This window comes from Pavona decussata, unplaced genomic scaffold (assembly GCF_977016875.1).
Source record: "Pavona decussata unplaced genomic scaffold, jaPavDecu1.1 SCAFFOLD_238, whole genome shotgun sequence".
Classification (NCBI taxonomy): Eukaryota; Metazoa; Cnidaria; class Anthozoa; order Scleractinia; family Agariciidae; genus Pavona; species Pavona decussata.
Genome location: NW_028145643.1, coordinates 1,711,105 through 1,725,701, shown reverse-complemented (window position 1 = coordinate 1,725,701; position 14,597 = coordinate 1,711,105). Strand labels below are relative to the sequence as shown.

The 14,597-nt window shown below is 38.8% G+C and overlaps 1 protein-coding gene across 1 annotated transcript; it reads left to right on the top strand.

The window, feature by feature from the left end:
• Positions 1-267: 267 nt before the first annotated feature.
• Positions 268-14,309, top strand: LOC146457705 (60 kDa heat shock protein, mitochondrial-like). The gene is made up of 10 exons (XM_085091634.1): positions 268-394; positions 2,575-2,779; positions 3,646-3,922; positions 4,213-4,295; positions 6,746-6,841; positions 7,198-7,291; positions 7,612-7,780; positions 11,938-12,280; positions 12,975-13,238; positions 13,555-14,309. The coding sequence occupies exons 2-10, from the start codon at positions 2,576-2,578 to the stop codon at positions 13,819-13,821; spliced, it is 1,797 nt and encodes a 598-aa protein (XP_084947760.1). The 5' UTR covers positions 268-394; position 2,575; the 3' UTR covers positions 13,822-14,309.
• The last annotated feature ends 288 nt before the right edge of the window (positions 14,310-14,597 follow it).

Here is a 14,597-nt window from a genome sequence, read left to right as displayed (position 1 = left end):
TTGCATCAGGAGGTGTGTCTAAATTTCTTTTGAGGGAAGGGAGGGTTATCTACCTACTACTTTATTTGTCTCAAAAAATCACATTGAAAAACAACTGTTTCCATGAACTGCCTCCAAACGATAATTTTTAATCTGGAAAAGGACATTGTGGTAAAAGAAACCTGATTTAAATCGGGTTTTATCTGAAACATATAAACTCGTATCTATACCTTCACTATCCCATCCGTAGAGTGTCACAAATTGCTCCTATACTGTGCATGCTCATTACGAAGGTCGTCCTTTCACGCACGTGTGGGAACGGAGCTTCTACACCTCTTCAGTGTTCACTGAATTTTGCACAGTTTTGTGCATCAAATTTACTTTTGAACCCTTGATTATTCACTGAAATATTAAGGTAAGGTATTTTGTCAGTTATTTTTTATTTTCCAATGTTAAATTTCTATATTTATTGAGAATCGCTGCTCTTTGTTCTCGCCGATCAAACTCGCATGCATGGGATGTCAAAACCTGCTATATGCACGCGGGAAATGCAGAAAGTCTTTTACAGAACAGTTTTGTTCTAATTTACGGAAAAAATGCTCCCCAGCACTATATTTAAGTTTATATTCGGTTAGTGTAGATCAAACTTTGCCACATTGAACGAAAATGTCAAGACTTCGTAACCTCACAAGATCCGCAATCAGCAAATTTAAATGGAAAAAAAATACATTTCTTAAATCAGGGCGAAATATTGTCTTTTTCCCAGGAATTATAACTGGTTCGCTGTCAAAGATAGTGGAGTAGAAAAAAAGCATCAGCTCCTTGAAATGTTCATGGTTAGAAATTGAATACCGTTAGCTTACTGCTAGTGCAACATTAAAAGTGGATTGCATAATATGCATGGCCACCTAGAAAGTATTTCTGAATTGGACAGAAATGATTGTCACATTTTTATTTCTTCTTGATTAGTATTGACTGTTATCCTGATTGAGCCAGTCTTAAAATTTAGCTCCAGAAAATATCCACACCTCTCCAACATCCTCCTCTACAGAGAGGATTGCTAGTAGATTCTCCTGTGGAAATTCCACTTTAGCTTCATACTTTCCTCTAAATTTTGTGGCCTTTGAGTCCTCTAACCCCCTCCCCCTAGAATTTACAATCTCTTTTGCTGTTGGGTGAGAGGAGGGGGTGGATATTTTCTGGAAATACACGCGAGTCTTCACATTGCTAGAGAGTCTGTGTAGTACCAGTAGCTAGGACAGCAAAACAAGCTGTCATTTGTCCAGTACTGAGTGGCTGATAGCCTAAACTAGTTAGTTAGCGAAGCAATGTAAACATCCTTATAATATTTGCAAAAAAGACACCACTGCTTATTTCAAGAGTGCACTTGTAAAATACCTTTTAGCTAAGTATTTTTTAAAATGCATTTTTAGCATATTGAATTTTAATGTAAATTTCTATCCTATTCTAAGTTTTGTTAAAGTGAAAAGAATGACTGTAAGGACTCTTTAAAATACGTGAAAATATTTGAATAGACGATATTTGGACTGGCCAATACCAGTCTTCGTCAGGTTTATTAGGCCAACTCATGAATTCACAATGTATATATGTTGTGAACCCGATGAAAACTGGTATTGGCCAGCCCAAATATTGCTTACCCAAGCCTTTTCACGTACAATACAATGCAATACTTTATTAAGTTGTCTGATCAGTCCTTGCAGTAGTCCTTTTGACTAACATTTATATTTTTATTGATATTGACTGATCACAATCCAATTTGATCCAACCTTGAGCAAAATTGATTGTTTGCGGATTTTGCAGTGGTGTTTAAACCTTAATTTACATAAAAGGGGGATTATTTAGAACAAGGGGGCGCTGGTTCATCAGTGTAACTGTCATGTGTTACCCTCATAAAATAAAGTCACTCTCTCACATAGGAAGGTACAGGCTAACAAAAGGAAAAGGGATACCAGTTTTGTCACTTCTGCCTCTTAAATAACAGTGAAGTAGCTTCGGTGTACTAAATTAGACTGTTCAAAGAGGCAAAATGTCGTGGGCATTCTGTAAGTGCTCTGTAAATTTTGCCCAAACTGTGGTTGAATTTCATAGACAGCAGAACTGGGGGGGAGGGGGGGGTGGAGGGGGTTGTTAGGGCACATAAGCCTCCCAACTCCCACACTTGAAAATCCCTCTCATCAGTCAGGTCCTTTCCTGTTCCAATTTCTTGATAACTGTTTAGGTTGTGTTCGATTGACTGTATTCTGGAATAAGAATAAGCGGAAGAGCTGCGAGATCTCTCTTTTGAAGTAAATTTGGGAAGACAAATCTGCAATATTTCACTGATACATGAGAATTTAAGAGCTATTTGAACTTTTGCAACTCCAAAAACTTCTTACGAGAGATGTTTTGTCATCACTGTATGCATTCGTATCCCAGAATAGGCTCAATTGTATGCAACCTTAGTGATCAAGTAATTTTTTTCCATGAATTACAATTGAATGTTGAAGGCCTAAATGAAGAAAAGCAAAACTGTTATGATCGTGAGTGGCTTTTTGTTAATGTCTTGAAGTCAGTTTTGCTTGGTCTTGTCCTCAGAATGTATCGTCTGCCAAGTGTGATCCGCCCAGCTAGACAGCTGTTTTCTCCCAAGATCCTCAGCCCTCGGCTTGCTGTAGGGTTCAGTACCTCGCGTCAACATCTGGATGCCAAAGAACTTAAGTTTGGTTCTGATGCTAGGTCTAGCATGCTCAAAGGAGTTGAAACTTTAACTGATGCTGTTGCTGTGACTCTTGGACCAAAGGTATGATGGTTTGTTTGATTGTTTTGTGGTTTCGTGTTTTATTCCATCCTATTTCCCATATATATCTCTTCAGACACCAAAACTGCAATCTCTTTTGGTATTTGACTAAGTATTAATTAAAAGTTGAATAGTGAAGAAAAGAGAACACTTGAAAATGCACTGCAGGAGATAATCATTGTTGCAGATAAATTATTTTCACATAAGGAAACATTTGAAACCCCTTGCTACTGAGGGATGACTTTGAACTTGAATCGTTAAATGTTTGTGTTTCGTTCTTTACCTGAAGTACAGTTTAATTAAATTATAAATCAAGCCAATTTTGCAGTAAAAATTCACCATCTCAGTTGGAAAAAGAGTTTTTAATGGCTATGTTTCAGTGTGAAAGGGGTTTTTTGTAAGTGTGAGCCAAAATTTAGTTGATGGGCAAATGTATTCTTCAACAACTTATCTCATTAGTTGTCAATGTTATGATTTTATTACTGTTGGTTGCATCTAAGCGTGGACACGAGAAAAAAAATTCCAATAGGTGCCAGACATGATGTGTTTTGTCACCAAACATTTGAAGTTTGAGAGCCGTTAAGCAAACTGTCGCTCCAGATCAGCCCATTCCGCACATAAGCATAGGCATTAATTTATCACTCAGAAACACCACACTTGCCTTCAGAAAGTATTCTTAACATCTAAAACTGCTTGCATAGAATATTTTGTTGAGCAAAAATAAATCAAGTCAACAACAGCCGCTTACTTCAAACCTCGAAATGTTTGGTGCCAAAACATGTGATGTTTGCACCCAACTAGGACATGTTTTTCCCTCCTGTGTACATGCTTAGATACAACTGACAGTATTTATTCATTTATAATTTTAGGGTAAAAATGTAATAATTGAACAGACCTTTGGGGGACCAAAGATTACAAAGGATGGGGTTACTGTTGCCAAAGCCATTTCGCTCAAAGACAAATACGAGAACATTGGCGCACGGCTTGTGCAAGACGTTGCCAACAACACGAATGAGGAGGCTGGTGATGGTACTACCACTGCCACCGTCCTGGCACAATCCATCGCAAAGGAAGGGTTTCAGATCATGTTTGAAAGAGACTCCCCCTGGGAGGAGAAACGAGGTAACCCCCAGGAGATAAGACGAGGTGGGTACTGTTGATAAATCTGATATTTCTCACTTGTTTCCCCCGCTACATTTATCTTGACTTGCCAAATCATGACTCGCAGTTACAACTTTATAACAGATGCCCATTCTAAGCAGACCCTAAGCTAACATCCAGCGAATTACTACCTTTCTAGTCTTCGATAAGCCAGTGGTTCTTGGATTGTAAGTTTACACTTGAATGTGTCTGTGGAGCTATGTTTTTAAGTTACAAAAAAGTCTGTAGAAAGAACATTTGGTAAGGTAACCAACTCTTTATTCTTTCTTCTCCAGGTGTCATGTTAGCAGTTGATGCTGTTGTTGACAACTTGAAGAAAATGTCCAAACCTGTCACTACGCCAGAGGAAATTGCCCAGGTATCATTTAGCTGTTGCAGCAGCTTGAAAGTAGCTTATTATAGAATTTGATGTGAGGAATGTGGGGTGTGGCGGCACTCTGGGTACTTCGTTTTCCAGACCTATATGAGTATAGGGTTGTGAGTTAGACACTTGCGATCAAGAATGGGGTACTGATATTCAAGGCAATTTCTAGAACATGGTGTAATAATGTAAACACATGGGGTCCATAATTGAAAAAAAAAATCAATAAGTATGTGTTGTTGTATCCTTTATATTGTAAGAAGCTTCAATGTAAGAAGCAGAAAAATAACAAAACCTGATTTATGTTGAAACACAACTGTAGTATTTTGGATATGTTGTCTGTCAAGCAAACAAAGAAGAATCTTTCTTAAATAGGGTATTGAAATTCATTATCTAGAATAATATATATAAGCAGTATAAAATGAGTTTACCAAACAAAGTTCTCCCAGTAAGAGGATCCAGAGGATGCAGTGCTTCTTGCAAATTTGTAGCTTTGTGTAGAGAACTAACAAGAAGCAAGTTCCCCATTGTATGTTTTGTAATTTTCCTATATTTTTTGTTTATTGTTTTCATTCATTACGCAACCTTTTTTTAAATAGATGTGGCACTGTAATCTCCTCTCACCAGTTTTTTTTTTTTAATATTATAGTGTAAATAATCTGTATTTAAATTATAAACAGCTAGAACAGTTAAAGTGCCCCTTGGACGAAAATTTCATTTTCCATCAGTTTGCATTTTCGTGTAGAATATGACCTTCTTACTCATGTTACCAAATTTCAATCCTTTACGGTGATTGGAAGTATTTTTTTTTTTAACTTTTTATTCGAGATTTAACGGCCGCCATTACTTGGCCTTGTTCCGGAAGTTAAGGTTTAAATTACAGGAAGTGACGTCATTGGCTCAACACGAAAAATTCCACATGGCTAATTTTCATATGGATTCTACTTCATAAACTGTATTCTGCTGTTATTTAGGTCATATTCTACACGAGGTCATATTCTACACGAAAATGCAAAAAGATGGAAAATGAAATTTTCTTCCCAGGGGCACTTTAAGAGTTTGCTTCTTTGTTCCATCGTTTTCACAGAACAATGTATGTAATATAAATACCTGAATGGGTTATTCCAGAAAAAATCCACACCCCCCCGACGGATGGGGTCGTTTTTTTACCCCCCCTCTCATCTGGATTTCCTGAAGCGCAAGACCCCCCCTCCTATCTGGATTTCCAAAACAAAAGACCCCCCCTCCTGCCTGGATTTCCGGAAAAAAAATATTAGGCTTAAATTTATTTAATTTAAATATAAAATACGCACAATCACGTCTAGAAGATGTTCTTTTCTAATTTCTTAAGCTTCTGCTAATATTAAAAACTCTATCGCTTTGAACTAAAAAAAGAAAGGAGCAACAATGCGAAAAAGCGAACAAGTTCATCCTTTGTGCCCAATGGACAACACCCATGGAATCTTAAAATGGCACGCAGAAAACGCGCTGGCTGCTTGTTCAACTGTGCTACGGATGATGGAACTTCAGAGAGGTTACCACTGTATATGTTGCAGGAACCCGTCCAAGAACTTTCTCCCTCTGTTTCTTTCGCTATAACTTACGTTTCCAAAAGTTTTTTCGAGGTACAGATGGCTACATGTTCCTCGCGAGTATTTTCGACGAAGAAGGAATGTTTAGACCAAAATTCTTTGGAATTATCTTCTTCAGCTAATAGCTCTGCATCCTTGCTTGCACAAGTAAAAAATTCTTCCGCCTGACGCAGTGGAATCCACGCTAAGAATGCAATGGCGGACGTGAAATTACACAACGGTGGTGCGCTGGGTCTGGTACGAGTAGAAATGTGTCAGGCGTTTCAAACTCTTCGTTCCAACAATGTTGCCATGGCTCATTCTTTTCTTGTTGTTCGTGTTTTCTGCTATAAAAGGACCCGCGAAGGAACTTAGATTATCATTCATTTTAGATGAGAAATATGTGAACAAAATATTTGTATTATTTTCAGGGTCTGAGAGCGCTGAAGTGTCACCGAATTAAAGTTCGAATCGCGTGAACTATCGGTCGAAATGACTCCTGCAGAAGACTTTCTTAAGTTCAACCCCCCCTCCCACCTGGATTTCCAGAGTCTTTGACCCCCCCTCCGGTGAGAATTTCCAGAATCCCATCCGTCGGGGAGGTGTGGATTTTTTTCTGGAATAACCCAGTACAAGTTCTTTCTTTCTAGGAGGAATTGGTTTGAAAGTAAAATCTTTAAATATCTGGGCCCAAATTTTGAAACCTTGTTATCACATGCCCACCCACCCAAAAGCTACTAGAGTACCCCCCTCCTTCCACATTTGAGGGAAGTCATTATAAGACTTTATGGCACTTCCCTGAGATTATGATTTTGTTACAGCATTTTGCAGTTTTTTTATTTCTTGTTACTTATGAAGTCCCAAATTTGCTTTCAGGTCGCAACAATCTCTGCCAATGGAGACAAAGGTATTGGAGAGCTGATCTCCTCAGCCATGAAAAAAGTTGGCAAGAATGGAGTTATTACTGTCAAGGTAATTTATTTATTGGTACTAGTTTGAAATTATGTCATTTTAAACCATTGTATAAATTGTTTTGTAAATGCAAATAATGCCTTAGGTCATGTGCAGACATTGTTAAATTGTTGTGTTGTAGGTTTTGTCATGAGTGTTTGTCTGTGTGTGCAAACGTTAGGTAGTGACAAAGGAAATGATGCAAAAAAATAAAAATAGTATGAATTATAGCCACTTTCAGTGTTGCATGCATAGCAGAGAAGAGTGACTGTCTTTCATCATGCTAAATAAACAGCTGAAAGACCTTTTTAACTATCAAGCCGTGTGAGTGTGCCATCAGTAATATTAAATTAATTTCACATTTTCTGTTACTGCAGGATGGCAAGACCCTTCAAGATGAATTGGAGGTGATTGAAGGAATGAAATTTGACCGTGGATACATCTCCCCATATTTCATCAACACAGCCAAAGGTGATACCAGCTTGGAATAAAATGCATACTATACCAGCTTTCTTTGAGCTTCATTGTCTGTCAGTCAGTCATTCATCACAAGATCTTGCTCTTAACTTTTAAATCCATACATGGTCTTGCATCTACTTTTCTGTCATACAGTTGTAGGGGGGAGAGGTGGGGTGTGATAATTTGAGCATTTTCAGTAGTTTCTTTATAATAATTTAAATTTTAAGTAAGTGTATCCCTGTAATTGTTATAAGATTGACATCAAAATGAGCCAACTGGCAAGTTGATTCTGAAAATAATTGAACAAGCTAATTCCTGTTCTTTTTTTCTAGGACAAAAGGTTGAGTTTCAGGATTGTTTGGTTCTGTTGTGCCTTAAGAAGATCTCTTCCATTCAGGAGATTGTTCCTGCCCTTGAGCTTGCCAATGCGCACAAAAGACCTCTGGTTATTGTAGCTGAAGATGTTGATGGTGAAGCTCTCACCACCCTTGTGCTCAACAGGTATTGTGAGAGTGATGTGATTTTACATACAGGTGCATCTTTGGCATCTTCTCCGTTGATCTTCATTTGGCATTTGCTAAGCCGGATTATTTGGTAAAATTTAAGAATATCTCCTCAATAAACCTGTCCGCCGACTGTCGGAGAACTGTCGGCAGACAAACAACCAACAGTGGGCTGACAAATGACCAGCAGTTGACCAACAAACAACCACCAGTTGGCTGACAGTTTCGCTCATTATTGCCAAGTGTCACTTGGTTGTTACTTTGGAGCTGGCTCTCTGGTCGTTGATTGGATTCACCCCAACCGTCTGTCAGTGATCTGATTTTAAGACTTATTTCTCCATTTTGCTGGCTATTTGTTGGTAGACTGTCGGTAATCTTTCTAAAACTGTTAACTGACAGTAGACTGACAAATTATTTGGGTTAACTTTCTTCATTTTTACAGAGTATTTCATGTTGGGTTTTACAGTAATAGCACAAATGACTGGAGGCCTCAGAAGCCATATTTTTTTTAATATGCCTATGTCATGACTGATAAAATGAATCTTTCTTCAGGGTCCAAAATTGCGACTGACTGGTCGCATTAAATATTAGGAGTTGGCGACCAGAAATTTAGAACTGGTCGCCAGCAGGCGACTAATCTTTCGTCCCATCGGCATTTGACACTCCAAGGTAAAAGGGCTTTTTCTAAAATAAAACATAAAGCTCCTGTGGACAGTTGTAGTAAAATGAAGAGACGATTTTATGATCGGCCATATTTACCTGGCGCCATAATGTTTCAGCGGTTTCTCCCAATACGGATATCGCGGGCGAAAACATGACCTGGCGAGATCCGGCAAGATCAAAAGCATCGGCACTTAAGCCTCATTTTATAAATAGTAAAAGTGTGAGGGTCTGGCACTAGCTTATTGATTGTCATTGCGTTTTCGTTCTGTTTTGGCGAAGAACAGATACTTTAATTGCACTCTTAGTTGAGTCAAGGTATAGAAAGAGGGCCCCCATGTGTTGAACATCGAACTTAATAGGATGCCAGCATACTTCCAACTAAATGGAAATAATAAGAGAAAGAAATCCGAAGCCTTCGCAAGAACATTGGCAAACACGCTTTTTGAGATGTAGGACTCTGTTACCGTTACAAGGCTTTTGTGAGTCTCCTTTTATAGCTGTATATATATTGTGTTAAATGGTAACATTTTCTTGAAAGGTTTAATTGTGTGCTTTACTATAAATTAAGGTAAATTATACCCTGGCCAGAGAGATTGTACTCTTTACTTTGGGGCAAATTAAGAGGCGAAGCCACGATCATGGTGTGGCAAGCAAGAAACCAAAAAAAAAACAAAAAAAAACAATAACACTTGCTTTTGGCGACCAAACCCCTCCATCTGGTGACCAAAATTTTTAGGTTAGTCGCCAGTTGGCTCCCTTAGGAAAAAGTTAATTTCAGACGCTGTTCTTATTTATTCACTGGGTTTAAAACACACCTCTGTATTTTTTCCATTGCTTGTATGCCACTTATTGACATTCAAATCCTAGAGGTATTAAGGATGTTTGTCAAATGAACTTGCTTAGCTCCTAAAGCTCAATGGCAGAGTATCTAAACTAGTAGTTGGATTTTGGGCGAGAAAGATGTAAGACCATTTTCTGCCTAGAAATTAAAATTGTTCCAGACTTTCTATTGTGTGGTTCCAGAAAATATCCATACCCCCCCCCCACGGAAGACCTTTGGAAATTCCGAGGGGGAGGGGGGGTTAAAGGGCAGTAATTTCCGAAGGGTAGGGGGGTTTCGTGGGGAACTAGTTTTCCAAAGGATCACGAACCATGTACAAAACATTGAAAGCAACATACGATCGATCTGAAGCACAAAAACATATTTACGTACGTTGTTTTGAAACAAAAGCAGCGAAAATGATGAATCATTCTGGAAAAAATCATTTTGGTAGAAGTGTTGTCTGGTAAGCGAAAGTAACGGGGGCGTGACAGGTATTTTTCTTTGAAGTTCGACTTCGCGGCGCGATCAGTCAGCCTCATATCATGCCGAGCATGGCTGTGATGTCACAATCGTTTGAAAATCGAGGTTTGAAATAAATAAGAGCCCTCTTTACTCGTATTGTAGCATCAAATGAGTGAGATTAAAAGGTTTCTGAACAAAGCGACTTTTTTGATGAGCATGGCCTTTCGCATAATTTCCACAGGTTAGTTTGCGGTTGAAATCTATTTGTGACATTGCGAAATTAATGTACAACGGGCGTGCAGCGCTTATTTATTTATTTCCCACGGAAAATTATTTTTCCGCGGCCACAAAACGTGTCATTTCTTCAATGCAATCTTTCACAAAAAAGATTTCTGGAAGAAAGAGAAAAGATTCTGCAGAGATATTTCCATCCAGTGAATATTGATGTACATTGCAGTCGAAATTTGATCCGCCACTGAATCAAATGCACAACTTTTTCGATGTATGCAAATTTTGTTCAAGATTGGATCCCATGGGACGTGAAACAGCGACGTTTATTTGATAAAAACTTGACATAAAACGTTAAAAACACAAACTTTTTTTCTTTATCAAATTCATTTCATTCACCAACTCAGTACAGAGATAACTATTTGTATTAAGTGCCGAGACGTGAATCCAATTGCCACAGACTAATTAATTTTGAAGTTTTGAAGGGAGAACCTTTTGAAACTGTTCTCAAAGGCGGCTTTTAATTCTTGTGCATGCAGCCAGTTTTTGACTGGGTTTTCAAAGTTCTTCAAATTCTACTTGATAAATAAAACACCCAGCATCATATATTCAATGTGCAACTTGTATTCATAGTGGTTTCTTCACGGTAAATTAGCAAATGTTTTTCTGCAGAGGTCATTACGAAAATGGAATTTGCAAGGCCGTCGTAATTTTAGGTGAAAAAGAAAAGTTGTAACGTGATAGAGATAATTTCTTAAGCGCTCGAGAAAGTTTTAAACGTAAACTACGCAACAACAAAGAATACAGCCGTGTTTTTTTGACGAAAAAAAATCGACCATTTTAGAGTTCTATCCAATTTTTTCCAGATATAGTTTAAGCAAAAGGATAAACAAGTAAAATAGCGCAGTGTTGTAAATTTTAAAATAGCTGAACTAGAGACGTCGACGTCGCTTCAATAATAAAAAAATTGATCGTAATAGTGTGAGTAGTCAATTTTCCTAGTCTAAATGGATTTTGAACTTCTGAGGGGTTCATGGAGGAGGGTTTTAAAAACCAGGAAATTCCGGAGGGGTGGGGGGGTCATCATAAACCCTCTGGAACGGAAATTCCGAGGGGGTGGGGGGGTTAGAATAAAAATGTCTTCCGTGGGAGGGGTATGGATATTTTCTGGAACCAAACATTTTGGCTCAGAGACTGGTTATTGTGTAGGAAACTTACATTGTGTATTTAATTTCTGAGTAAAATGCTAAATAAAGAAGAAATAGCTTGTTTATTTAGCATTGCGGTAAAAAATTAAATATGCAACTAAGTTTTACAAGCTGTACATGCTAACCAGTCTGTGCCAAAGTAGAGCTCATTTAGAGTAATTTCAATAATCTATGCCACTGATTTTAGTGTTATAAAGGAAAAATAAAGGGAGATGTAAACAATCAACCATAAGAGGACACAGAAAAAAACTGAGCCCCAGATGGGATTCAAACAAACCCATGACCCTCCGTGTTCTAGATCGGATGCTCTAACCGCTGAGCTACTGAGGACTTGTTGGCATGCAAGGGTCATTTTGTGGGTTGGACTTGCGAACCGCATCACGAAGTCACGCAGTCAATCACAAGCAACACATTAAGGCTTGACTACATGACGCAGTCACGTTAATTGCAAGAAATGCCTCGCCTGCAAGGAGCCTCTAACCGACCCACCAACCTATGCCATCGATATTAGTATAATCATCAAGGAAAAATAAAGAGAGATGTAAAGAATCAACCAAAAGAGAACACAGAAACAATCTGAGCCCTATCTGGGGTTCAGATTTACATAATACATCAATCATTTATCCTCTTTGGTTTTTATTTCCACACTTTGGATGAGTTTATTTCCCGCAGTGGCTGATTATTAACATTACTGCTCATAGATTTTAAAAATTTCATCCATGGTAATTGAGAAGCAATCATAATTAAAACCTTCTTTTTCATGCCTTTTAGGTTAAAGGTTGGACTGCAGGTGGCGGCTGTCAAGGCTCCTGGATTTGGTGACAATCGCAAGGCCACCCTCGTAGATATGTCTTTAGCAATGGGAGGCTCACTGTTTGATGAAGAACTAGGACTTAAACTTGAAAATATCCAAATTCAGGATTTTGGAGAAGTAGGAGAGGTGTCTATTACAAAAGATGACACCCTGTTTCTCAAAGGCAAGGGAGAAAAAGAGCACATTGAGCAGAGATGCACGGAACTTAGAGAGCAATTGGAGATGACCACCTCAGAATACGAGAAGGAAAAAATAAATGAACGTTTGGCCAAACTTTCTGATGGTGTTGCTATCTTGAAGGTAAGAAAGTAGGAAATATTTACAAGAATCTGACCTGATATAACATGCACGTTTTTTTTTTTTTGTCAAAGAAACATCAGATCGCAAAATAGAATGTTAGCCATGATGTAGGAAAACTAACTTAAGTATTTAACATCAGAATTCTCCTTACTATGTTGATAAATTGTTGTAACGCTGCACAGGCTACTCCTGACCCCAGTTGTTCAAAGAGTGGATAACTTTTGTCTCTCCAGCAGATAAGTCGCTATCCAGTGGATAAGATGTATTGGTTGAAGTACATTTTATCGGCTGGATTGCAATATCTGCTCTTTGAACAACCGGGGCTGATGTACAACTGAAATTCTTATTGCTAAATATATATATGGAAAGAAAAGCTTGGTACAAAGACAAAAGAAGTCATATATTATGTTTGGACTGAAAGTTGATGATCATTTCTCTTGGTTGGCAATGTTGGCTATAGTTTAAATTTGTGATTCTGGATGAATTTGATTTCACTGGAGGTGACTATTAGGGGAGGGGGGTGGGGGGTCATCAGGAACTTTCCCTTGTGGAGCGGCAGTTTGGGCACCCAGCTGTAACAAATGAAAAGTGTGGAATGCATCCAAGAGTGAAAGCATCAGCAGCTTTCATCTTGCAATAATGGCACATTTTGTTTTGGAATTTAACTCCTTGCTAATTACCATGTTGTGTGTAGATTGGTGGTTCAAGTGAAGTAGAAGTGAATGAAAAGAAGGACCGTGTTGTTGATGCTCTCAATGCTACAAGGGCTGCCGTGGAGGAGGGCATTGTGCCTGGTGGAGGTGTTGCTCTGTTGAGATGTACGCCAAGCCTTGACAGCATTACAGCAACTAACGCAGACCAGCAAAAAGGAGTGAACCTTGTCAAGCGGGCTCTTCGCAAACCATGCCAGACCATTGCTGAGAATGCTGGTGTAGACGCGAAACAGGTGGTAGAGAAGGTAAGATAAATTTTATGGAAGGTACACATTGAAGCGTCAGTACCCACCAATTTAAGGCTTATCTCAGTGAAAATGGTGGAAACAGTGAAAACATGAACATATGTGAAGAGGGAGAGACTTGTATGATGTATCTAGGCAAAGCCTTGAGGTCATTGGCTATTTGGGGGGGGGGGGGGGGGTTGGGGCAGAGGCGAGTACAAAATCACTCAAGGCGATTTGAATTCTTGCAAAGTTAACCTTTGTTGTAAATTTTTTACGGTAGTGTTGTGTATAAACCAACAACCACTCCTCTTTGCCTTTTTCTTTTCATTTTAAGGTTGCTTCCATGGAGGGTAACCAAGGTTACGATGCTCTGAATGACACATACGTAGACATGATCCAGTCAGGAATAATAGATCCCACCAAAGTAGTCAGAACAGCAATCACGGATGCTGCGGGCGTTGCTTCACTTCTGGCTACAGCTGAGGCAGTTATTGTCGACATGCCAAAGGATAACAAGGCCGAGATGGCTGGAATGGGAGGAATGGGTGGCATGGGCGGTATGGGTGGTATGGGAGGTATGGGTGGCATGGGAGGATTTTAAATCAATGGATGAGAGATTGACACTGAATTCATCTATGTTCAATTTTGTACATCTTCTCTGTCTGGAAAAATTGTAGTAATAGTTGTTATTCTCTAGATTTGTGAGATTATGTATAATCTTTGAATTATAGTCTGTTGACCCTAAGTTGCTTCAGTGCAATTTCTTGGCAAGCAGGCATTGATTGTGATGAGAGAAAACAGCTAAGTTCAGCTATCAGACAAGTTTGATCCCCCTGCCGAGACTCGATGGTTTGTCTACATAAGGGGTGGATTTACCTCCCTCCAGCCCTCCCTCCCTAAGGCTATCTTTGAGCACCTCTTACCAGGGCTGAGTCTGCACTAGTGTAACAGTAGCTTGTTTTTGACATTCAATATGCTTGTTCTACATGCTATGCAAAAACTAAGTTCTCTGCCTGGATTGGACATCAAATGGAAGCCACTCTGCAGTGAATTGCCACCCGCTTCTTAATAAAATCATTTTTTGACACACTTGGTCTGTTACTTTATTTGTTTTGTAAAACACTGGCAATTTCTTGTTCTCACAATTGGCAAGTGAAGTTTAATGAAAGATGACAAAAATGAATGTTTACCCATAGTCAACAAACAAGTAATGTTTTATGTAACAATCAATCGGTCAATCAATCGATCACTCAACCGACCAACCAATTACATGTAACAGTTGACATAATTATGTAATTCAATGTAATGTTCGTTCTTCGTGAGCGAAGATGACCAAGACTTCATATCACGGGGGGTATGGGGTGTGTGCGGCGATGG

What these genes read in the sequence shown, in the direction of transcription:
- LOC146457705 (XM_085091634.1), top strand. Translation starts at nt 2,576, where the DNA reads ATGTATCGTCTGCCAAGTGTGATCCGCCCAGCTAGACAGCTGTTTTCT. An exon ending in CTGTGACTCTTGGACCAAAG is followed by an intron (nt 2,780 to 3,645) that starts GTATGATGGTTT and finishes TTATAATTTTAG; the next exon opens with GGTAAAAATGTAATAATTGA. An exon ending in ATGGTGTTGCTATCTTGAAG is followed by an intron (nt 12,281 to 12,974) that starts GTAAGAAAGTAG and finishes TGTTGTGTGTAG; the next exon opens with ATTGGTGGTTCAAGTGAAGT.